This window comes from Oryctolagus cuniculus, chromosome 5 (assembly GCF_051225735.1).
Source record: "Oryctolagus cuniculus isolate XC-2025 breed Fujian yellow rabbit chromosome 5, ASM5122573v1, whole genome shotgun sequence".
Taxonomy (NCBI): domain Eukaryota; kingdom Metazoa; phylum Chordata; class Mammalia; order Lagomorpha; family Leporidae; genus Oryctolagus; species Oryctolagus cuniculus.
Window position 1 is genome coordinate 102,056,741 of NC_142871.1, and position 24,695 is coordinate 102,081,435.

At 36.0% G+C, this 24,695-nt stretch overlaps 1 protein-coding gene across 31 annotated transcripts in view; it reads right to left on the bottom strand.

The window, feature by feature from the left end:
- Positions 1-690: 690 nt before the first annotated feature.
- The window catches only part of FAM135A (family with sequence similarity 135 member A), a 128,193-nt gene continuing 104,188 nt past the window's right edge, over positions 691-24,695 (bottom strand). For all 31 annotated transcript variants that reach the window (XM_089333055.1, XM_089333058.1, XM_070073900.2 and 28 more), the window contains 7 exons: positions 24,360-24,520; positions 21,261-21,352; positions 20,674-20,771; positions 17,463-17,614; positions 14,993-15,103; positions 3,373-3,486; positions 691-2,117 (listed from right to left, as the gene is read on the bottom strand). In XM_089333055.1, coding sequence (XP_089189181.1) covers positions 1,912-2,117; positions 3,373-3,486; positions 14,993-15,103; positions 17,463-17,614; positions 20,674-20,771; positions 21,261-21,352; positions 24,360-24,520 — 934 coding nt within the window. In that variant the 3' untranslated portion in view covers positions 691-1,911. The remainder of the gene's footprint in view (positions 2,118-3,372; positions 3,487-14,992; positions 15,104-17,462; positions 17,615-20,673; positions 20,772-21,260; positions 21,353-24,359; positions 24,521-24,695) is intronic.

Below are 24,695 nucleotides of genomic sequence, written 5' to 3' on the forward strand. Positions count from 1 at the left end.
ATGAACTACCCGATATTCTGCCAATAAACTTTTTTCTGCTTAAGGTAATCAAAATTGCTTTTTGTTATCTGCAGCCAAGACTCCTTATTGGTATACTTCAAGGAAATGCATTCTCTACCTATTATCCTATTTCCATTATCCTACTATTCTATCTCCATTACCCTATTTCAGATCACTATTTGCTTTCCTCAATCACACATAATCTGAATTCAGAGGTGAATAGCATATGATGGCTTCCCTTCTAAATCAGATGTTAAGTCCGATTGTAAATGATGATCACTGATATGCCTTTAAAACTGTATTAAAATAAGCAACAATCAGTCAACCAACTATGATCCTAAGAGTAATTTACCATTAAATTTTATATATATTATTAGGAGTAAGAACGAGTCCTCTGACAAACCTGGAAGTCATCCAAAGTTATAATATGCATGCTATTTCAAACCCACAGCCAGGATCTATGAAAATGAAAAATGTCTGTGACAAAAATACAAGGATGGATATAATTATATCTTCCAGATACAATGCACTTGGTATATTATTGTTTAGTTTATGGAATTTTCAAGTATTTTCAAGTTATATAAGTGTTAATTTTATACTGGTCTATATAGAGAGTTAATTAATATGGTACTACCAATTATAAATAAATTTATCTCTAGTATTCTGAGAATAAACAAATGATTACAAGCATTTTAGCTGTTCCTCCAAACAGTCATTTGTTCATTTATTAACACGAGGCAATAACATGATGCTAGAAAACATGCAACAATTATACAATACATATTACAAAACCTCTGTCCACCAGACGTGGTGAATGCAACAACCTTCCACCCATCCTTAGTGCATCATTAGTTTCACAAGTAGAACAGGAAGGGAAATAGTGAATTTTATGCTATTCAGCACCTTTAGTAAAGTCAAAAGACTCTATATATCTCCATATATCAAAAACATTTGCATCTGTTATCACCAAACATGTAAAGTCACTTTGCTTCATTTTCAATGTGAATTATTTTATTTACACTACTCTTGAATTCAATAAATTTTAACATTTAAAAAGTAAATTCATAAAAGATTTTCATAAATTTCAACATTTACTTATTATGTACATAAAAGGAAGTCCATGACAAAAGTTAAAGAAATATAGTCAGAAAGTTCAAGCAACATTACCAAATTTAGCAAAATTCCAACCAAATCAAGGCAGAGGGCATTCAGACATTCAAAAATCTTTATATGCAGCCAGTATGAACATGAAAAGTTCCAGTAGTAAAAGTCAATGAGAAATAATGTTGAAATCACCAGTAGAAAATATACTTTAATAGGCATGACATATATTTAACAGAACAGTAATGACTATAGAAAACTTTTATGACATCATATATGAACTACCTGGTTTGATCATATGATAAAGTTTACTTTAGGACTAAAGGAGTTGATTTCAAAAAATATAGTTTAGCAGCCATAATTTAATTTCCAGTTAAAATGCAGTAAAATGTTAAAAGTAAAATTTATAACTAACTGAACAATATCCCAATACTAGAAAATTTAAAATCCCATGCTATTCTAGCAACAATGGCAAATATGATGTCATCTGACACATAGAGTGTGGAAAGCCAATAATAAACAATCAGACATATATAGGGGTTTAAAGTTTCACTGAAAAACTTAGGTAGCAAAATATATGAAAAAGTAATAGAAAAGTAAAAAGATAAAATTAAAAAAATATTGCACAGCCACATTACCTAGAAAGTAAAGTTGATGTTTAAAAAGCTCTAAACATGGATGATATAAATTATCTTCCATATAAAAAGGTATAAATATTTCTTAGAACTTCATATCTACATTTTAATATAATACATTATTTGAATCATTGTTGAATGAGGTAATTGTCAAGTCTCTAATAATATTTTTATTCTATTGGAAATATTTGAGGGCAGCCACCAGGAAGAATTTTTCCAAAAATATTTCTGAATCCAGAACAGCTATATGTGCAGCCCTCCCAATAAGTGAGTCAGCTGTATTAGGCAATGCATTGATGACATTATAGCGAACCAAATTACAGTCCTTGCTTTGCAGAACTGGGCGAAGCAAATTGTGAATCATTTCTGAATATATCTGTCCTATGGAATAAACAGGAAAAAGGAAAATTAGTTCATATGAGTAACTGAAAAAAATTCTATGTCAACTTTTATATTATTTATAAAATAGTTACATTTTTCTAAAAGTATGATATTTTTAAAAAGGTTTCACTTTTCTTCAGCTATAATTTTTGAGACTTTCTTATAGAAAAGATGAATAATCATATGATTTATCAGGCCAAGTAAAAACAGCACATTTATTATACTCTATTCTTGTCGAGTTGATAGTTTCAACTCAAGGCAAGACATACAATAAAGTAAATAAATTTTCTTCCACATAAAGTTACTTATAGCTTATTAAATAATTATGAAAATAAGCTGGCTAGTGTGAGACATTAAAAAGTCTACAGCAAGTACTTTAACAGTGTTTGTATGGCAGTCAACATTTACAAATTATTTTGAGAAAGAATAGAACTTCCTAAATAAGAACAATGTGAATTTGGCTCTACTCAAAGAACAAACAAGATTCAGTCTATAGTCAGAAGATTTATTTAATATATGGGTCTGCTTTTAATTCAAAAATGTCATTCTTACAATGACTTTAATGAGTTGATGGTAAGCTTAAAAGATAAAGACTAGATTTACATACATAGAAATGTACAAGCTGCCTGATAAGGGGCAAAATATTGTTTACAATGCTTATGCACAACTCTTATCACTAAAAGATGGTTTAACCTACCCACGGAATGTGTGAATTTTAGCAAGGGAGACATTAAATTTCAGAGGAGAGGTAGGATGCAGCTCTGATGAAATGATAAGAAGGCAACAATACATGGAAGTACAGTCAGAGAGCTTGCGAGTTTCTCAAAAGATATCGCACAAGTTAGTAAACAATACTTTTCATTCCCACCTCTTTTCTTGCTTTTCATTGTGAATCAAGTTGGATTTCTGGTTCCATGCTATTTAAAAAATATATTTACACAGGAATAAGTCCAAATAAATCTTCATTAGACTCCCTCTGTCCCCAGAGTCACTGAATCTTATTATTAAAACAAAAGACACTTATCTAGTTTTAGCTATTGATTTGAAAGGTTAAGACTTTTCTGAATTTTTCCCTAAGTGGACTCTAGCTTGCTGAGAGAGAAAGGAAACAAAATGTACCGTAGAGTTATTAATATCCAGCGTGTAGAAAAGGAAATAAAAAGAGAGGGGAGGGTGAGAGAAAGGAGAAGGTAAGTTGATAAGAAAAGTTTGGGGAAAAGCTAATTTACAGGTATAACTTAATTTACTTCCTTACCTGACTGTTTGTCCTTTAATGCTGTCTTACACATTTCAATGCGGGCAGAGTGGTAAGGAACATAGCGATCCTGTAGAGATCCCACCAGCACAACATTTTTGAAATAATGAAGCCCTATGAACAGAAAAATAATGAATCATAATGCAACAATTAACTAGATTTAATACAGCTTACTACTATCACACTAAATGATCAAAATATAAATTTCTCCAGCAGTACTATTTGTGACTCCATATTTCTGATGAACTCTTTCTCCAAATTTCTCTATGTTCCCTACAAACCTTACCTTCACTGTATGTTGTCTTTGTGTTAGTATGAGATATGTGCACTGCAAGCAAACATTGTGGTATGGTGGTGTAGAGGTTGGGAAGAAATTAAATATGGTGGACTAAGGTTCTTTTTGAAGTATTTCATGACATTCTTACCTGCCAAATACATGTATCCATGTATTTTTCAATATTTAGGAATTTTTCCAAAGAAATATGTAAGTTCTTATTATTTTTATTTTTTAGTAAACTGGGTGAATTGATTTTAGGACTTTAGGGTACTTTATTAAATGATTTAAGTACTGAAATCATGTTCTTTATCTTTTTAGTATCACTAACATTCTAACTTTATTATTGGCTCAGACTAGATGTATACAAAATTTTATGTCATTATTAAATGACATACAACTAATGGTAATATATTAGACCTGGGGTGTATAGTATGTGAAATTTTGTCCTGGAATGGTCCAGGGTAAAATTTTGGTATTTATGCTTAGTGAAATTCAAATTCTTAGAGATAGACCAGTTTTGGGAACTACTGTGGATCCTTAATGGTAGTCCTTTGTTGATGCTCTTCTTCCCTACAACTCAAGTATTCTTCAAGAGAACAGTATGGTCTAACACAGTAAGGTGACACTGTATGATAGACATAAGGCCAAAAATCACAACATCCTATTCTTTGTTTTCTAAGAGAAAACACCATTTTTTGGGGTGTGCGTGTGTGTGTAATGATCTGAATATATACAATTCTAGGGATATAAGTGTAACAATCAGATATTTATTATAGGAATTAAACAGCTGCATACACAGAACATTTCATGTATTAAGAAAAACAATTTTTCTCTTTATTCTACCATTTCATGAACAAAATTTGCTCCAGTTTTGGCAACAATTAGCACACCAATGTCTTCATCATCATTAGCACTACTTTGAGAATCATCCATGTATCTAAGAATATTAGGTCTTCAAATTAGTGTACATTTACCACTGAATAACCTTAAGTCTCATCATGGTGTACTTGGGCATGTACAACTATTAAGAGGTCTGATTTCCAGATTCTAACCTACATATGAACCCTTTTCCAAAAATGACTTGTCTTTCCTACTTTACAAGACAAAGGTATTTATTTCACCAATCTATTTTAGATCTTATCAAGGTATATGGCCCTAGGGTGTAAAAGCAAAGTATGAAGTCTTAACTTCATCTCACAAAAAGTAAGCTTGAGTTGATGGATCATTTAGCAATGAGAAATGAATTTTCCAATTAGATTTTATGACACACACTCTCCATGAATTAACTGAACAAGCTTCATCTGTAACTTCAATAGAATGAACTGAGTTTCTATATTTTTATGAAAATACAACTAAAGCATATGTGTGTGTTTGTGCGTGTGTATGTATCTCAGCCAAAATGCCAGAAAAAATATATATATTTCAGCCAAAATGCCAGAAAATAATCTTTGGAACTATTTAAACTTATAGTATATTTTTTGGGTGTCATATTAAAATTATACAAGGGGGTACAGACTTTTTCAAAATTCTTTTAAGGGGTAAACAAGCAAAGGACGTAAAAATCACTCTCTGTAATCTTCACTTGTATCCAAACTGTTTCATCACTGTACTTTTTGAATCTTCGTATTCACGTGTATCCAACTTGTTTTAGGCACTGTACTTTTTGGATCCTGAATATGACGCCATTTCTGAAATTTTATTCCAAGCTGCACTGAACCAGTTATACAACATCAGCACAACTGGCTTTTTTATTTATCTAAAAGCTGTATGCTGATGTTCTCCATAAAGGGCTCCCATACTGCATAACTCCAGGGGTGCTATTCATGAATAAAACTCCTTGGAGCCGTGTACCTCATGGCCTGTGGAAGCATGCTCAACAAGTTCATTTTTATACTTCTTATTTCTCCTCAAACCATCGTCACCTTCTTCCTACTTTTCACTCTTAAGAGGCAGAGAGAGACAGAGAATGAGAGAAATGAGTGAGAGCACAAGTGCTTCTGTCTCCTGGTACACCGAGCAAATGCTCACAATGAGTGGGTCTGGGCTGGGCCTAAGGTGGGGAGCCGGAATGCAATCCAGGTCTCCCACACGGTTGGCAGGAACGCAGTCATTTGAGCGATTACCACTGACTCCAAGAGTAGCAGGGAGCTGGAGTCAGGAGCTGGAGCTGAGCATCAAACCCAGGCACTCTGATGTGGATGTAGGCATCTGAACCACTAGGCTACAAGTCTACTCCCTTTATAGCTCATTCTTATCAGTATACAGAAAACTACAATATCATTTCTTTTTTTTTTTTTTTTTTTTTTTTTTTTTTGTGACAGGCAGAGTGGACAGTGAGAGAGAGAGAGACAGAGAGAAAGGTCTTCCTTTTGCCGTTGGTTCACCCTCCAATGGCCGCCGCGGCCGGCGCGCTGCGGCCGGCACACCGCGCTGATCCGATGGCAGGAGCCAGGAGCCAGGTGCTTTTCCTGGTCTCCCATGGGGCGCAGGGCCCAAGCACCTGGGCCATCCTCCACTGCACTCCCTGGCCACAGCAGAGGGCTGGCCTGGAAGAGGGGCAACCGGGACAGACTCCGGCGCCCCGACCGGGACTAGAACCCGGTGTGCCGGCGCCGCTAGGCGGAGGATTAGCCTAGTGAGCCGCGGCGCCGGCCTTACAATATCATTTCTTAAAACATAAAAAACAATCAATGAACATGTCCCAAGATCTTATATTCTACTTCTTGGCACTACTTTATGGTAAAATTCACCAGGAGTTCTATATATGTTTGTTGTCTCTTTTTTTCTTTCCTTCTACTGAACCTACTCCACAAAGTCTTTCTTCCTCATTATTCTGGAGAAATGTCTCTAATCAATGGCCTAAAAATCTACTGCTGTATTCTCAGGCCTCATCTTATTTCACCAAGTTTTAGTTCTGTTAGATAGCCTAAATTTGCATACAAATGTTTATTTTGAGCCAGCATGTCTTCTCCAAACAAATGAAAATAAAGCACTGAGAGATCACCGTGTATTAGTGATTCTGTCCGCAACTAGAAAAAACTCTGCCCCTCATTTGTGAGGGACAATTTTTGGACAGAGGATATAAATATACCTTGTTTCTAGGTGTTTGTGATACTCCTCTCTTTTGTTAAACCCATATATTCTACTTTCAACTATCACTTTTATATGTGATTCCCAAATTTGAATTTCTGGCCTGCTTTGTTGGCCAGATAATTTGATATGAAACTTTGCGAAATGTTAACATTCACCATTTCTAATGCCAAATCCTATTTTCCAAATTTTGCTTGCTACCCTGACTTATATTTTTAAGCTTATCCTTATTCTAGTAAAATAAGAAATATTCATCTTTAATTTCTCTGCAGTTCCCTCCTGTCTAGTAGGTCATCAAGTTTTGCTTTCTCCATTATGTAACATCTTTCTTCCCACTCTCACTACTAGGTCGGTCACTTTGTCTTCATATTAATATCACTGCAATTCTCCACTTACTAGGTTCACTAATTCTAATTTGTCTACTGACAATTTTATATTTCATGTGGTATTCAGGTGCTTCCTTTTAATAAAAGGATGGCAACTTTTAGAAAAATTCATATCCATTATAAAATATAAGTCTGCAATATTTCTGGGAGGATAAAAAGAGTGACCTATCTTTGATTTGCTCCAGTTAAAAGTGATCAGAGTGGTTTTTTTTTGTTGTTGTTGTTAAGATTTATTTATTTATTTGAAAGAGCTAGAGAGAGAGAGAGAGAGAGAGAGAGAGGTATCTTCCATCCACTGGTTGACTTCCCAAATGGTCACAATGACCAGGGCTGGACCAGGCCAGGAGCTTTCTCTGGGTCTGCCATGTGGGTATAGGGGCCCAAGGACTTAAGCCATCCCCGCCGCTGCTTTCCCAGGAGCATCAGCAGGGAGTTGGATTGGAAATGGAGCAGCCGGTACTGATATGGGATACTGGCATTGCAGGCAGTGGCTTTACCTTCTACACCATAATGCAAGCCCTTGTCAGTGTGTTTTTTAACTAATATAAAGTGCATGCTTTTCCTTAAAACCAAACAATATTGGCTCCCAAGTATTTACAGACTAATGCTCACTCAAATTAATTAAGTAGTCTGTAACTTCAAATTCTAACTTCCAGTGGTAGAGAGCTTATTCAACCAGAGACAGACTAATTGAGAGGAAAGAAAACAGTGTGCTAAGGGTCACTTGACCATTTCATGGTTACAGTGCTTAAAGTATTCCTGTTAACATTATATTTCAGCATAGTCTTGTAACTAATGCTAATGAACATCAACATAAATTAATCAGCAGGTAAAAGGAGAAAAAGTTTCTATGGTGTACAGAGCTGAGTGGGACCAGAATTCGATCCCCTCAGCATTCTCAAATGACTGAGTTGAGAAGTTTCCAGACAAGTCCTCTCCTGCTGGGGAAGAACCTGGTTGGTTTATCTCACAATAAATTCTATTGTGCTTTCAAAATACAGTAATTTGTTATGAATGCCTGCCTTAATGTGAAAAATTGGGCTGTGGATGAGTGTCATGTAACTGTACACTTCCCTAATCCATTCTTGTGTCATCTTTCTCATTTTAGAATCCAAGCATTTTTATTGTTTCTTTTTACCTAATGAAAAAAAAAAATGTGTTTTAAAGTATTCCCTCCCCCTTGATCACCTTCTCTTGCCTACACCCTTCATTTGCCAATGACACAGCTAATGGTTGCATGTATCATTCCAAACTCCTTTATAGGAACACAGAAGACTTAATTTGAAGACATATAAATGGGATTATATTATTTATACATAAATTACTTTGTGTCTTGCTTTTTAAATATTTAAGGGACGGCTCTTCTACAAATATATGTACCCCATTTTTTAACGTATCTCCATATCTCCATAATTACATTTTAGTATATTTCCTATTTCTCTACTAATGGATATTTAGATCCATTGCTTTTTTTTTTTTTTTTTTTTTTTTAATTTTTGACAGGCAGAGTGGACAGTGAGAGAGAGAGACAGAGAGAGAAAGGTCTTCCTTTGCCGTTGGTTCACCCTCCAATGGCCGCCGCTGCAGCCGGCGCACCGCGCTGATCCGATGGCAGGAGCCAGGATCCAGGTGCTTTTCCTGGTCTCCCATGGGGTGCAGGGCCCAAGCACCTGGGCCATCCTCCACTGCACTCCCTGGCCATAGCAGAGAGCTGGCCTGGAAGAGGGGCAACCGGGACAGAATCCGGCGCCCCGACCGGGACTAGAACCCGGTGTGCCGGCGCCGCAAGGTGGAGGATTAGCCTATTGAGCCACGGCGCCGGCCTGATCCATTGCTTTTCAATGGAGAGGGGACATAAAAACAAAACAGAAGCACTGCAATGAAAAGCCCTTACCTAAATCTGTGTGAAATTTTTGTAGGAAAAATTCCTAGAGTGTAACTGCTTAGCTTAGCTCATTCTTAAAATTCTCATAAATGGGAGCCAGTGCTGTGTCGCATAGGTTAGGCCTCTGCCTGCAGTGCTGGCATCCCATATAGGCACTGGTTCGAGTCCTGCTGCTGCACTTCTGAGCCAGCTCCTTGCTAATGTGCCTGAGAAAGCAACAGAAGATTGTTCAAGTCCTTGAGTCCCTGCACCCACAGGGGAGACTCAGAGGAAGCTCCTGGCTCCTGGCGTCAGCCTGGTCCAGCCCCAGCCATCTAGGAAGTGAACCAGCAAATGGAAGATCTCCCTCTCCCTCCCTCTTTCTCTCTGTATCTCTTTCAAATAAATAAATAAATCTTAAAGAAAAATTCTCAAAAATGTACCCTCCAAAAAGGTCACATAATTTCCCCTTCTGCCATTAGCAGATAAACATATCTGTTTTCCCATTTACTCTTCCATATTGGATATCATCTTTTTAATTTCTATCAACCTAACTGGCAAAATGTCTAAATTATAACTCTAATGTGCATTTCTTTGATTATAAATAAAGTTTTAGAAACTATGTTTATTGCTTTCTGTATATTTTTTTTCTGGTCACTTATTTTTTTTTAAATATTATATTTTTTTAGTTTTATTTTTTATTTTTGACAGGCAGAGTGGACAGTGAGAGAGAGAAAGAGACAGAGAGAAAGGTCTTCCTTTGCCGTTGGTTCACCCTCCAATGGCCGCCGCGGCCGGTGCGCTGCAGCCGGCACACCGCGCTGATCTGAAGGCAGGAGCCAGGTGCTTCTCCTGGTCTCCCATGGGGTGCAGGGCCCAAGGACCTGGGCCATCCTCCACTGCACTCCCTGGCCACAGCAGAGAGCTGGCCTGGAAGAAAGGCAACCGGGACAGAATCCGGCGCCCCGACCGGGACTAGAACCCGGTGTGCCGGTGCCGCAAGGCGAAGGATTAGCCTATTGAGCCACAGTGCCGGCCTTCTGGTCACTTCTTTATCTTTAATCTACTTTTTTCTATTGGGTTGTGTTATGTAGCAGGGACAGTACCACACATAAAACTAACACACAAAGAACGTGATGTCACCTTCAACTATGCTCTATAAATCATGCATTTGTCAGATTACATGATCTGTTTCTTCATAAATTCTCCACTGATCAAGATTTTAACAAGCTTTATTTCTACAGTTTATACTATGAGAATAATAGATACTACATCTTTCCAGGTAAAGTCACATTCATATAGTCTTCAAGCTAGCAGCTCTTTGCAGAGATCCTGAATGCTTCTCCAGAGAAAGGACACTGAAATTGGGAACTGCTGCTTTATTCGGAGGTCCTAGAGGGAAGTATCTGGACCTCCTCAGGTTCAGGCAGCTCAGCTGAACTATGCAAAATCAAGACTAACTAGATGATAAAATTTCTAAGATATTCTTTCACTTTCAGATACCATGATGATGAAATAAACTGAATAAAAATTTCTCATACTGACATAACATACACTATAATGTCTAATTTCTAAACATAACTCTTAAATCACATATTTTAAAAATGTATTTTATACTTAGTAATCAATCTTTTAAAAATTTCTTTTTTTTGTATCCTTTTTTTTTTTTTTTTGACAGGCAGAGTGGACAGTGAAAGACAGAGAAAGGTCTTCCTGTGCTGTTGGTTCACCCTCCAATGGCCGCTGAGGCCGGCACACTGCGCTGATCCGATGGCAGGAGCCAGGTGCTTCTCCTGGTCTCCCATGGTGTGCAGGGCTCAAGTACTTGGGCCATCCTCCACTGCATTCCCGGGTCACAGCAGAGAGCTGGCCTGGAAGAGGGGCAACCGGGACAGAATCCGGCGCCCCGACCAGGACTAGAACCTGGTGTGCCAGCGCCACAGGAGGAGGATTAGCCTATTGAGCCGGGAACCGGCCTTTAAAAATTTCTCAACCAAAATGTATCAATACCAGCATTGTTCTTTTCACACAGTTTTACTTTTTATATTAGCTAAAGGCCAATATAGTTGCATATGGCCCATTTTGAATCTTTTGGTTTCAACTTCTTATCTAGCAGTATTGGCTAGAAAGGACAGAAACTCAAAATGAAGTATGGCCAATTGGTTAATCTTCCGCCTGCGGTGCTGGCATCCGCATGGGCGCCGGATTCTGTCCCGGTTGCTCCTCTTCCAGTCCAGCTCTCTGTTGTGGCCCAGGAGGTCAGTGGAGGATGGCCCAAGTGCTTGGGCCCCTGTACCCGCATGGGAGACCTGGAAGAAGCACCTGGCTCCTGGCTTCGGATCGGTGCAGAGCGCTGGCCGTAGCGGCCATTTGTGGGGTGAACCAACGCAAGGAAGACCTTTCTGTCTCTCTCACTATCTATAACTCTGTCAAATAAACAAAAGAAAAAAAAATGAAGCATGGCAGGCCCCAGAGTTGCAATGCTGGCAGCAATTACAGCAGTACCTCATCTGAGCTGAAGTCCAGCTAATAAAAATGTCAAACGGCTTTATTTTGGGAGTCATTCTCTGTATCCACCTTGATTCCGCCTGCTCAAACACAGCCCAGTTCACTGGACAGAGTGTTAATATTTTACTCAGCCCCTGAGGTGATATTTAAAATTACCTTTAAATTGTAGAAGTTACAAGATTTCCCCATCTACAGAATTAGAAGGGTTAGCTGGAAATAGTTTTAATCACTTTACTTTTCAAGATACCAAGAAAAGGATTAAAATAAATCTTTGATGTTTCTCTGGCTGATATAATAACATCATTTATGTACAAATACCTGAGTAACAACTTTTATCCTTGGTATTCTTGACACTTTGGCCATTAATTTTTTCTGAAATTTTACTGAGTTTTATAGCAATTCATGCTGTCATTTTATGGTTACTCTCTGGAACTGGTTAAAGCAGTGGTTCTAAACATGATGAACACGATCCAAATGTAAGAAGACATTTTTGTTCATCACAACAAGAAGTGGGAAACCAGAAAGGTATGGTTTGCTATGTTGGCACAGGATGGATAGAGGTCATAGATGCTGCAAAATATCCTACAGTGGCACATGACAATTCCTGACAACAAAAGAACTATACATTCCAGAATGCCATTAGTGCTAAGAGTGAACAAATCTTGTACTTTCTGACATACTCTAAACAATATTATTCTTATTTTTAGCAATTTCTTTTAAATACATTCAAAAGAATTTACCTCCAAAATAATTAGCTGATTCTAATTATCTTTCAGAATTAAAATATAAGTATTATTTATAAATAAGTATTTTTATAAATCAAGTGACATCTATTATGAAACATTTCTGTAACTGGAAAAAAGATTATCTTGAATGGTACTAACACAGTAGGAGATGTCTTTAATTGTTATACTTTATTTGTCAAAATTCATCTACTGATAAAGAGATTTTATGCAGATGTTTTTAGGAAAATCTTAAAACAAGGATATTTTGTTTTTAAAATTTCAATAATGAATATATTACGGCCATTTCTGTGCCCTAATTAAGGAATGTAAGTGTTGCCATGATCTCTCTCTATACTCTAGTAACGTCTTGTCTACTTCAACACTGGTGTTACCTAATCTATATATATCACACATTTTGCCTGCTGTGTCACTCTGGCTACTTCATTTTCTTTTTCCCTTGATAGTCAACACTGAGATGCTAGTATACTAGTATTTTTACATTGTACACAATACTTATATATTCTATCAGAAATCTGATGAATGCCATAGGGTGTTTTGGTCAAAAGTTGCAATAAAATTTTAATGAATATTTAAATCATGTCTTATTCAAAAAAGGGGTAATTTTCTTTTAAAAGTAACATTTCTGAAACCTTTAACCAGATTTATTTTGTTCACAAAAAATACTAAAAATTTAATGATTTTGGGCTGTAAAAGCATAGAACATATATGATAGGGAATATACTTAATAATCAGTTATTAAGGGATAAAGAATAATATTCATCCAGTAGTGAGAACTGTAGAAGGGATAACTATTAATAGTTTAATTTCTAACATTTTCAAAAAATGCTTGATAGTCCTGGAAATGGAAGATAGAAAAATATGGTAAAGCCACTATGGAAGACAGTATGGAGATACCTATTCCACTACTTGGAATTTACCCAAGGGAAACGAAATCAGTAAATAAGAGAGTTATCTGTACCCCAATGTTTACTGCAGCTCAATTCACAATAGCTAAGGCATAGAATCAATCTATGTGCCTGTCAACTGAAGACTGGATAAAGAAATTATGAGATATGTACACTATGGAATACTATGCAGTGGTTAAAAAAATGAAATCCAGTCATTTGCACCAAAATGGATGAATCTGGAAAACATCATACTTAGTGAAGTAAGCCAGTTCCAAAAGGGACAAATACCATATGTTCTCCCTGATCTGTGAGATCTAATAGAAATCTGTAAAAGTAAAATTGACACTTCCAGAAAGGATGACTAGAGCTGCCCTTGTATTTACTGTCAAGGAACAGTTTTATTTTTTCTTCATAATATTTGTTGAACTTTTTACTTAACATAGTTAATCATATGTATATAAAGTCAATTGAGGCTGGATCTCATTAAAAATAAGAGTGAGAATAAGAGAGGAAGGAGGAAGTTTGTAAATGGAAAGCTGTATAGTTCTACATACATTACTACAGACTTACTTCTAAGGGTACAGATTAAAAACTTGCCAAGGGACCCCAAATCCCATTAAGCTGGGTGGTAAAAATGCCATCTTAAGTGTTAAAGTGAACACATAGATAGGATCAAGTGTTAAAGTGATCACATAAATAGATCAAGTGTCTGGTAATAATAATAGATAGAATGAAAGGAGAGAATGTTCCAACATGGAAAGCAGTCCACACAACAGACTCATAGAACGATAATCACTTTAAGTAGCATTCTGACCTTTAAGGCATCCTAGTCTGGCTGAAAAGCCCATGAGAGCATTTCAGGCATGGAAAGCCAATACACTGTGGCAAAAAATGTTCTACATGAAGGATCTCTGTGAGTGAGACCCCAGTGGAAAGAAGTGGCCATCACAGAAGGATGTACTTTTCTTTAAAGGGAGGAGAGGACTTCTACTTTGTTTATGGCTGTGTCTAAATACTGACAGTTTGTGGATTCAAAAGGCTTCCATAGGCTAGGAAGGTCATGTCAAGAGCCTCAGGAGGTCAGGGACGTCAAACATAAGAGTGTTAATTGTTAAATTAACAACAGGAGTCACTGTGCACTAACTTCCCATGCAGGACCTCTGTCCTTAATGAGTTGTATTATGAAAGTTAACTATAAAACTTGTTCCCAAAGTGTGTGTGTATGTGTGTGTGTGTGTGTGTGTATGTAAATTGCTGAAATCTTTACTTAGTATAGGGTTGGTCTTCTGTGCACAAAGTTAACTGAAGATGAATTTTAATGGAGAATGAGACTGGAAGGGGAGAGGGAGGAAGATGAGGGGTGGGAGTGTGGGTATGGTGGGAAGAATAACTATATCCTAAAGTTGTACTTAAGACATTTGTATTCATTAAATAAAAGGTTTCTTTGGGGAAAAAAGAAAAAAATGTGCAGTTCATAAAATATAAATACAATCACTAACAGTTAAAGAACTACTCCATCAAATCCCAGTTGTGAGTCTATTAAAAGAAACTGCAGTAGACTGAGACCTTCTTGAAAACCAGAAAGACATGTTGGTAATTTATTTGCTAACAGCTTTTTTTTTTTTTTTGCCTTTTGATTTTAAAAAATTTATTGATTTATTAAGGATTTATTTATTTATTTATTTTTTTTTTTTTTAACTTTTATTTAATGAATATACGTTTCCAAAGTACGAATAATGGATTACTATGGCTTCCCCCCCATACCGTCCCTCCCACCCACAACCCTCCCCTTTCCCACTCCCTCTCCCCTTCCATTCACATCAAGATTCATCTGTGTTCATGTTTTCCAAGCTGTTACTTACCTGCTTTATTACTAAGCTTATATAAAAAAGTTTGACGAGGGTCTGAGTGATCTCGACATGTTAATTGCAAAAGAGAACCTGATTTTTTCCATTTCTGCATAAACCAGAGACCTAGAGAGTTATACATGATATATCAGTATAAGTGGAATATATAACATGACAAGTTATTAATTTTAATATATATTTTACTTCAAAACATGCCATTTGCCAAATTAGCATTTTTCTGGCTAATAATGAATATATTTTCAAAATATTTCCATGTTCTAGTAACAAATATAAACATATACATATACACATAGTTTAACTATGGGTTAATGGTAGTTGTTGAAAGGAATGCTATTTCTTTCAAAAATTCTTACCAATATAAAGAGAACAGATTTTGTACATTTCATAGATACAACTCTAAGATGACCTTACGTCCCTCTCTTCTTCTTCCGTCCCTCATCCCCCTCCTTCCTTCCTTTTAAAAAATTTTTGGCAAAACATAATTTCAGTCCATTCTATAAGCACAGGCTTGCTGCACCACAAACCATAATATTCAACAAGTAAAATAAATAGAAACACAATTCCGCAGGAATTTAAACAAAGCTAAAAACAATAATCAAATCTCAAAAGCATATGAAGAACAAATTTGGGAAAATTATACTTTTAGATATATTTGTCCATATTATAAAGGAAAAGAGGGTTAAATACTACATGTACAGTGGTAGTTCCAAATGCTAAGACTGAGTTTTCAGTCTATATAATTATACTTAAGTTATGGTAGACTAATTGTAAAAGGACCAACTCTTTCTAATAGCTTAAGTTTCATATTTCATTGTATTTCATTAAAATTTTAAAAATTCATTTAAAATTTATTTGAAAGACCAAATACACAGAGAAAGAGAGGGATCTTTTTTCTGTTGGTTCACTCCCAAAATGCTCACAACAGTCAGGGCTGGGCCAGGCTAAAGTCAGGATCCTGGAACTCAACACAGGTCTCGCATGTGGGTTCCAGAGACCAAAATACTTAAGCCATCACCTGATGCCTCCTAGGGTGCACATTAGTAGAAGTTGTAATTAGAAGTGGAGCTCAGATTTGAATGCAGGCATACCGATTTGAGATGTAGTTGTCTTAACCACTGTGCCAAATGCCTGCCCCTAATTCTATTTCTTTATATTATCAGTAAGGCATATTTAAATGTACCTTCCCCTTGTATATATGAAAATAAAGTGAAATCCCCATTACTCTGGAGCACGTTTCAAGACTGTGGAATATTCATTTCACTTTCATTGTTTCTGATATTATAAAGGGGAACAGGAGAAAGAGATGGCAAAAATGCTTTCATGGATTAAATATGATAGTTATAAACATTATCCTATTCATGCTGGGTTCTATTTCATATTATAAAAGGATTTCATTTTTCTTATCACCTCTTTTTTAAGCTGCAAAAATCCAGAACTGGCTATATTTTGAAATCACCAATTTGAAATGAGATATAGAAGAAAATGATATGGTTTGTTTGTCAATGAAAGGAAATGGATATAAGAATTTCAGAGCTCAATGAAAAGAGACAGAATGGAATAAAATTTGTTCTCCAAATGGAAATGAACTGACTCAACAATGAAACATTTTTAAAAATCTAAGGGAAAAATCAAGCCAAACAAAAAGGTAAACCAAGTACCAACTGTTTCTCCATGAGAACATTATGAATCTTCAAAATTAGGGTCTTAATTTTCATTTTAATTTCTTTAGAAAATTTGGATCAATTTCTTCAATATTATTTTCTCATAATCGGTTTTAAAGTTACCAAACCAGAGAGTCAATATTCTACATAATATTTTATAACTTTATAACAAATATAGGTATTAGTTAGCTGCTCAACTAATTAAATAACGGAATAGTTTCTTTAAGTTAAATATTTACTGCAAACATTTAGAACTTAAGGGGAAAATGCTGCTATAACTATTGACAAATGCCATCTCATTGAGAATAATTATTTTCAGAAATGATTTTTTAAGGTCTTATTTATTTATTTGAGAGGTAGAATTGCAGACACAGAGAGGGAGGGAGGGAGAGAGAGAGAACGATCTGTTGGTTCACTCCCCAAATGGCCACAACAGCCAGGAGCCGGGAACTTCATCCAGGTCTCCCACAAGGTGGCAGGACCCAAACACACTTAGGCCATCTTCTACTACTTTCCCAGGCTATAGCAGAGAGCTGGATCAGAAGAGGAGCTGCCGGGACATGAATTGGCATGCCAATGCTGCAGGAGGAGGCTTAGCCTACTATGTCACAGTGCTGGCCTCCTGAAATGACTTTTATTAGCTTATTTTAAGTGTATAGCAAAGTAGAAAATTATCTGCATGTTTTGCTCATGAAATTCCACGTATGTGCCTGGCTGGCTCTAACATAAACATCGGAAAATGCTAAATTTGTGTTTACATTTCCTCCCTATGCCATATTTTTTTTGTATAGAATAAAACTTACCTGTATTAACAAGAGCGCTGCTATTATAGAGCGTACCAAGGTGAGGTCCAGAAAGAGACAGAAAGGTATGAAGTTTGTTGAGGTAATATTTAAACCTTGGTCTTGTAAGCACTGAACGGATTATTAAGTTGCCCAAAGAATGTCCAATAAAACTTTAAGAGAAAAACAAAAACCAAGACATTTATCCCACAGTACTTTTTTAATAACAAAAATAAAAGCCAATATACCATACATAGATATAAAATGCTAAGAATTTAAAAATTCTCATTATGTTTAAAATAGTTTGACATTTCAAAATGATATAGTCTACATTTTAAAGGAAAAAAGAAAGCAGGTAAGATTTTTATTACTGTATAAATTAAAAGGTTATAGAAACAAGATAATATCTGACAAATTTTGCTCAAAGTTTCTAAATGCTTAGTAATGAAAACATTTATAAAATAATATAATGAATTGACAATAAATTTGCATCCTTGGGGACACAAATCATTTGCTTGTTAAATGATAATTTCAAACAAAATAATGAAGTAATGTACTTATAAAGGATAACTTAGGAGAACCTGTTCCTCTTACCAAACACTCTTGTCTATACTTCAAAGCTGGACAGTTTTGCAACTAACAGTACTCATGTTTTCGAGATATAGGTAAACACATGCATTCTTCTACTATAAGATTAAAAGAAAACACTAGGTGATAATATAGAGCACTTCATTTCTATTAAGGAATAGCTTAAAACAAAAAGCCCGTTTCCTTATATTATGTTATGATAGATGATGTAAGAAACCCTGGGGAGAATTAACAGTGAAAAGAGAACTTGAAAGTTTTCTAGGTTGGCGCCGCAGCTCCTAGTCCTGGTCGGGGTGCCGGATTCTGTCCCGGTTGCCCCTCTTCCAGGCCAGCTCTCTGCTGTGGCCAGGGAGTGCAGTGGAGGATGGCCCGAGTACTTGGGCCCTGCATCCCATGGGAGACCAGGATAAGTACCTGGCTTCTGCCATCGGATCAGCGCGGTGCGCCGGCCGCAGCGCACCGGCCGCAGCGGCCATTGGAGGATGAACCAACGGCAAAGGAAGACCTTTCTCTCTGTCTCTCTCTCTCACTGTCCACTCTGCCTGTCAAAAAAAAAAAAAAAATTGTCTAAACACTGGGTTATAGGTTAGTGAGAGCTCATGCCAACTTCTCTTCCATACTGAAATTCCTAAAGCTGCAGGATAGGAATTACAATGGCAGGTAATTGTTTACAATCAACCAGATCAGGCTTTTGGAAAAACAGGTAGTTGATTATCATAACTGACAGCTTAATTTAAAAGAGGGAATTACTTTCATGGATTGAATGAAAAACAGATAGTTGATTATCATAAATGACAGCATAATTTAAAAGAGGGAATTACTTTCATGGACTGAATGGAAAAAACTGAAATATCATTTCTCATCATATAGTAATAAATCAATAAAAGTAATACAGAATCGCTGTAGAGAATTCAGCAATCAAAATGCTTATTAAGGGCTGGTGTTAAGGCTCAGCAGGTTAAGTTGCTGCTTGCAATGCCAGCAGCCCTTTGCAGAGTGACAACTTGAGTCCCTGCTGCTCTGCTTCTGATCCAGCTCCCTGTCAATGCACCTGGGAAAGGAGTGGATAACGGATTTGGGTTCCTGTTACAAAGTGGGAAACCACAAAGTGGGAAACAGGTTCCCGCTGTAGCCATCTGGGGAGTGAACCAGGGAATGGAAAAGCTGTCTTTCCATCTCTCTCTCTCCCCTAATCACTGTGCCTTCCAAATAAATAAGTAAATAAATATTCTAAAAAAAAGTGTTTTGACATCAGGACATGAAAAGAGTAAATGGAACAAGAAAACAGCCTCTTCTTCAGATATATAAGCACTTCCTCCCATATTTTAACAGAATTCTGTTCTTAGAAAATGTCTTCAACTAAATACTGCATGTCTCTTCTCTATATTTCAAACTTGAAACAAAGTTTAAAAAGCTTACTGTAGCAGAGCTAGCTGCTTCTTCTAGCTTAGCTGTATAGGAATATAATGTTTATGTAACTTTCCTGAAGTAGGAAGAACAGTTTTGTCTTTTTAATTCCCATGAGACATCTTTCTTCCCTAACTATTCACAATATCTAATTAAACAATGAGACATTAACTTGACCATCATCGCCTGCTTGTGGAAAACTGACTCATGTCGTTTTTATATATGTCATGAAATTTTGCAAATATTTTGTTTTCTCTCTCTCTCCTCTCTCTCTCTCTCTCACACACACACACACACACACACACACAAGCATATGTGATTTTAAAAAAATTCATAGAAAATGAGTATTATGAAAAAGCTTGCACGGATTTCGAAATTTTTTAACAAAATAAACTCATTTTCACTTACTATTATTTCAATTTTAAAATTTCTTTTTATTTATTTGAGAGGTGGGGAGAGAGGAGAGAAGACAGAGCAAGAGAGCAAGAAAGAAAACAAGTGCACCCATCTCTTGGTTTACTTTCCAAATGCCCACAAGGGCCATTGGGACAGACCTAACGCCAAGAACACAATCCAGGGTCTCCCAAGTGGATGGCAGGAATCCAGTTAATTGAGCCATCAATGCTGCCTCCCAGGGTCTGCATTAGCAGGAAGGTGGAGCCAGGAGACAAAGTCAGAGCTGGAAACTGAACCCAGGCACTCTGATGTGGGACATGGGCATGACAAAACATCTACCTGAAACTTATTATTAAATCCATTTTCCATCAACTTCTTGACCTGCCTTCATACATATTTGAAATATATGTCCATTTCTCTGTAACCTTTTCTTGGGGTAACAATTTTACTGAGGTATAATTCACATGTCATATAATTTATCCATTTAAACTGCACAGTTCAATTAACAGTTGAAATCATCACTGTGATGAATTTTAGAGCATTTTTACCACCTCAAAAGAAAAACCTATATATTTTAGCTATCACCCTCCCCATTCCTTTCATCTTCTACAGCCCTACCCAATCACTAATCTACTTGCTGTCTCTATAGATTTGCTTATTCTGGACATTTCAAATTAATCAATCAATTAATCAATCACATAATATGATCTTTTCCTAAAATGTTTAAATTTTTAAAAAATTAACTCAAATTGCAGATTCTAATATTTCAAAATAATACACTGTCAAATTGTTTAGTTTTTTATAATTCATAGAAACAAAATTAAACTATTATAGAAGTTACCTTATTTTTGAGACGTTTAGACTATATATCTGAATATATTGAATTATCTCATCCAAAAGTCGATCAGTCATGCTATCAAAATCAGCAAAAGTATCATTCTAAACAAAAGCAAAACAGATACATTATATACTGAAATAGGTATAATCACATAAAACATTATTTTTAATTTAGGTATTGAAAAAGTTAAATTTCTTAAAAGGGAAGTTAATGAATATTAATATTCATTATATTAAAATAGGCAAGAAGAATGAGTTTCTAGGGAAAGAAAGATTCAGTGGTTCTAATAACAGTTGCTTCTTTGGTTATTTAAATTTTTAGCCTGTTACAAGAATTAAACAGTTATTTCTGATGGCTTAATTGCTGAAATAGTTGTATAGAATTGTGAAATTCTAGAAATAGTTCATGTAAAAACTTTAAAGTCAAAATGTAAATCATGCTTTTGTACATGTGTTTAAGTTAAATGTCACAGAAATTAGAGAAAATTATTTCTATTATTAAAAGCATTTTATAGGAAGCAAATATTAAGGTATAAATTGGTAAAAGAAAAAAAAAAACTTTGCTCCTATGAAAAGACTGTCAAATTTTACCTGATTTCTTTCAGACATTAAAAAATCAATTCTTCCCCCAGGAAGTCCAAGCTCAATATAGGTTTTTACTAAGCGAAGATCTGCACTATTACCTAGAAAATGAAAAATGATGTTTAAAAGGATGAGATCAAGTAAAAGGTATATTATCATACATTTTTATAATTTTTAGAAATAAGCTTACAGCTTACATCATTTGTGAACAATGTGCTCTGAAATAAACACATCATCATTATTAAGCCACAGCTGAGTTCCATAAGTTAGACACTGTCTTTTTAAAGATTTTATTTATTTATTTGAGAGGTAGCATTACAGAGAGAGGGAGGGAGAGACAGAGAGACAGGTCTTCCATCGGCTGGTTCATTCCCCAAGTGGCCACAAGGCCGGAGCTCAGCCAGTCGGAAGCCAGGAACCAGAAGTTTCTTCCAAGTCTCTCACCCAGGTGCAGGGGCCCCAGCACTTGGGCCATCTTCTACTGCTTTCCCAGGCCAAAGCAGAGAGGTGGATGGGAAGTGGAGCAACCAGGACATGAACTGGCGCCCATAAGGAATGCCGGAACTGCAGGTACTATGCTACAGCACCCGCCCCAACACTGTCTTTTTAACAATTTGCTTCTCGGAAGGTTTTGGTCATATTGATGTTTTCATTTTTCACCTGACAGTATATTTGTTTATCAAACTATTAACCATCATTTTGCTGACTGGTGGCTCTATTAGCTGTAAATGACTGATTCCCTACCATCACCACTTTAGGTGAAGTGTTAACAAACCTGAAATGCATTTTGTATTTAATCTGTTGACTTTCTTTGATGGTATTGGTACAGACTGAGAGAAATAAAAATCCATTCAAACATTTGAAGGAATTTATGTTAGTAACTATTTACTTGAATATATTTATAATGTAGATATAAAATATATAAATATAAACGATTTCTAAAAACTAATTTCAGTAAACTAACTTAGTTAATTCTTTTGGTTTATTAACAATAAAAATTTAATTTAAAAGGAGCATTTCTAGTGCTATTTAAGGCTTGCAGTTTTATGCTTAGTTGTCATAATTGGGAATGGGTATTGAATAGTTTCTTATTTGATTTGCTGATACAGTATATTTTATTAACTTTTTTTAACTTTATGAGACTTCAGTTTTGCAAATACATAGCTGTTACAGCACATGGTATTTACACGTCAAGGTCTTTTTACAAAATTATGTATGCTATTTTGAGAGAAACTGTTGAGATCATGATCTCATGGAATCTGGTGTGCACAAATCTCCCTTATAATGATTTAACAAAATAATGGTGAATGTGAGGGCTCACCCATATATAAAAATACTCAGTGGTCAGCCAGAAATGGTCTGTGTCCAGTTGCAGGGGCAGGCACTGTGGCACAGTGGGTTAATGCCCTGGCCTGAAGCACTGGCATCCCATATGGGCACTGGTTCATGTCCTGGCTGCTCCACTTCCAATCCAGCTCTCTGCTATAGCCTGGGAAAGCAGTAGAAGATGGCCCAACTCCTTGGGCCCCTGCACCTGCGTGGGAGACCTGGAAGAAGCTCCTGGCTCCTGGCTTCGGATCAGTGTAGCTCCGGCTGTTGCAGCCTATTGGGGAGTGAACCATTGGATGGAAGATTCTCTCTCTCTACCTCTCCTCTGTGTAACTCTGACTTTCAAATAGATAAATAAATCTTTAAAAAAAAAATCCAGTTTGGAGCCTGTTTATGTACAGAGCTGCAAGCTAAACATTGTTCTTACAATTTTTGAAGAAAAAAACCTAACCAACAAAGAAAAGTATGTGACAGAGACGTATAAAGCCTGCAATCATTTATTATCTGGACTTTTAAATTTTTTAAAATGTTCTTACCTGTGCAATCTCAGAATTCAATTCTGTTTGTCATAGTAATGTACTTTAATATATTGATTCTATTTGCTAAAGTTTCATTAAGTATATTTATTGTCAGAGTGTTCCATTGTTTTTTTGGGGTGTTGGTGCAATATCTTGATAACAAAGTTGGGTAATAAAGTTAGATTAACTCTCAGGAAAAATATGGGGTGCATTCCATATGTTTTCTATTGCTCTAGAAGACAGGAATAATATGTCTTGAAAATTTCAAAGAAGTATTTGTCAAAGATAATGCTAGGTCAAGTCTTCTGTAGGAAATATTTAAACTTTCTATTATTTCAGGAGGAAGTAGAAAGGTTAGTCTGTTTTTTTTTTAAAGAAAAATATTCAACTTCATGAGGATTTAGCAGCATAAACCTTTGCTTAGTATTTTATTATCTATAAATTTATCTTATTTTCACAGAATCACATTATAATACTGTAATAGCCTGTTAATCTAGATATTTGCATCTTCTTTTTTCAGAGAGAGAGGTCGGTTCACTCCCTAGATGGCCGCCAGGGTTGGAACTGTGCCGATCTGCAACCAGGAGTCAGAAGCTTCTTCCAGGTTTCCCAGGCAAGAACTTGGGCCATTGTCTACTGCTTTCCAAGGCCATAGCAGAGAGCTGGATTGGAAGTGGAGCAGCATGGACTTGAACCGGCACCCATATGGGATGCTGGCACTGCAGGCAGTGGCTTTATTCACTATGCCACAGTGCCGGCCCTTTGTATCTTCATATATCCAGAAAAAAATATATATCCAGCAAAAATATATCCAGAAAAAAAATTTGATTGAACATAATAGTTGTCAAAACCACAGCACTGAAGCCAGGAACTTAAAATTTAATTTATATCTAAATTAATTAATGAACCTTTAATTTTTTGGAATATTGATTTTTCTAGCCTGTAACATTTAAAGTAGCAAAGTTAGAGGGAACTAGGAAGACTATCAAAAAGAGATAAAATAATTGCCATGAGGTTAACAGCTGACAAAAGCAACAATAAGAGAGAACAGAAAAATAGAAAAAACTTAAGTACAACATTGGAATGAGTGTTTCTACGGAAAATGTCCTTAATAGGTCAAATATTACACTTAGTAAATTAGGCATCGTAAATTTAGAATGTATTTAGGGTTCAAATAGTTTAAGCAACCCAAAAATTGCCTTTCATTTCAAAGATTAAATACACTGAGTTGCTATGGGTCACATCAATGGATGTCACATACCATCTAAGCCATGCACACAGACAATGAGATGTACTCCATTTTCAGAACCATCCTCCTCTTCCATGCTAAAATAAGGTACTGAAGATGCCAACAGAGGAACATCACTGTACATGAACCCAGGGAGTTTAAGTTGCTTTAATTCTTCTTTTGCCTGAAGGAAGCTGAAGTAAAATATTATTAAACAAAATAACACAACAGAAAACAAAACCAAATCTCTTTACTGAAGATTATATTCAGTTTTTAGAACACAAAATGTAGAGATCTACAGAGGAGGAACCTAGTAATATTTGGTTTTAAAATCAAGAAAATATGTGAGATCACTTAATGAGTTATAAG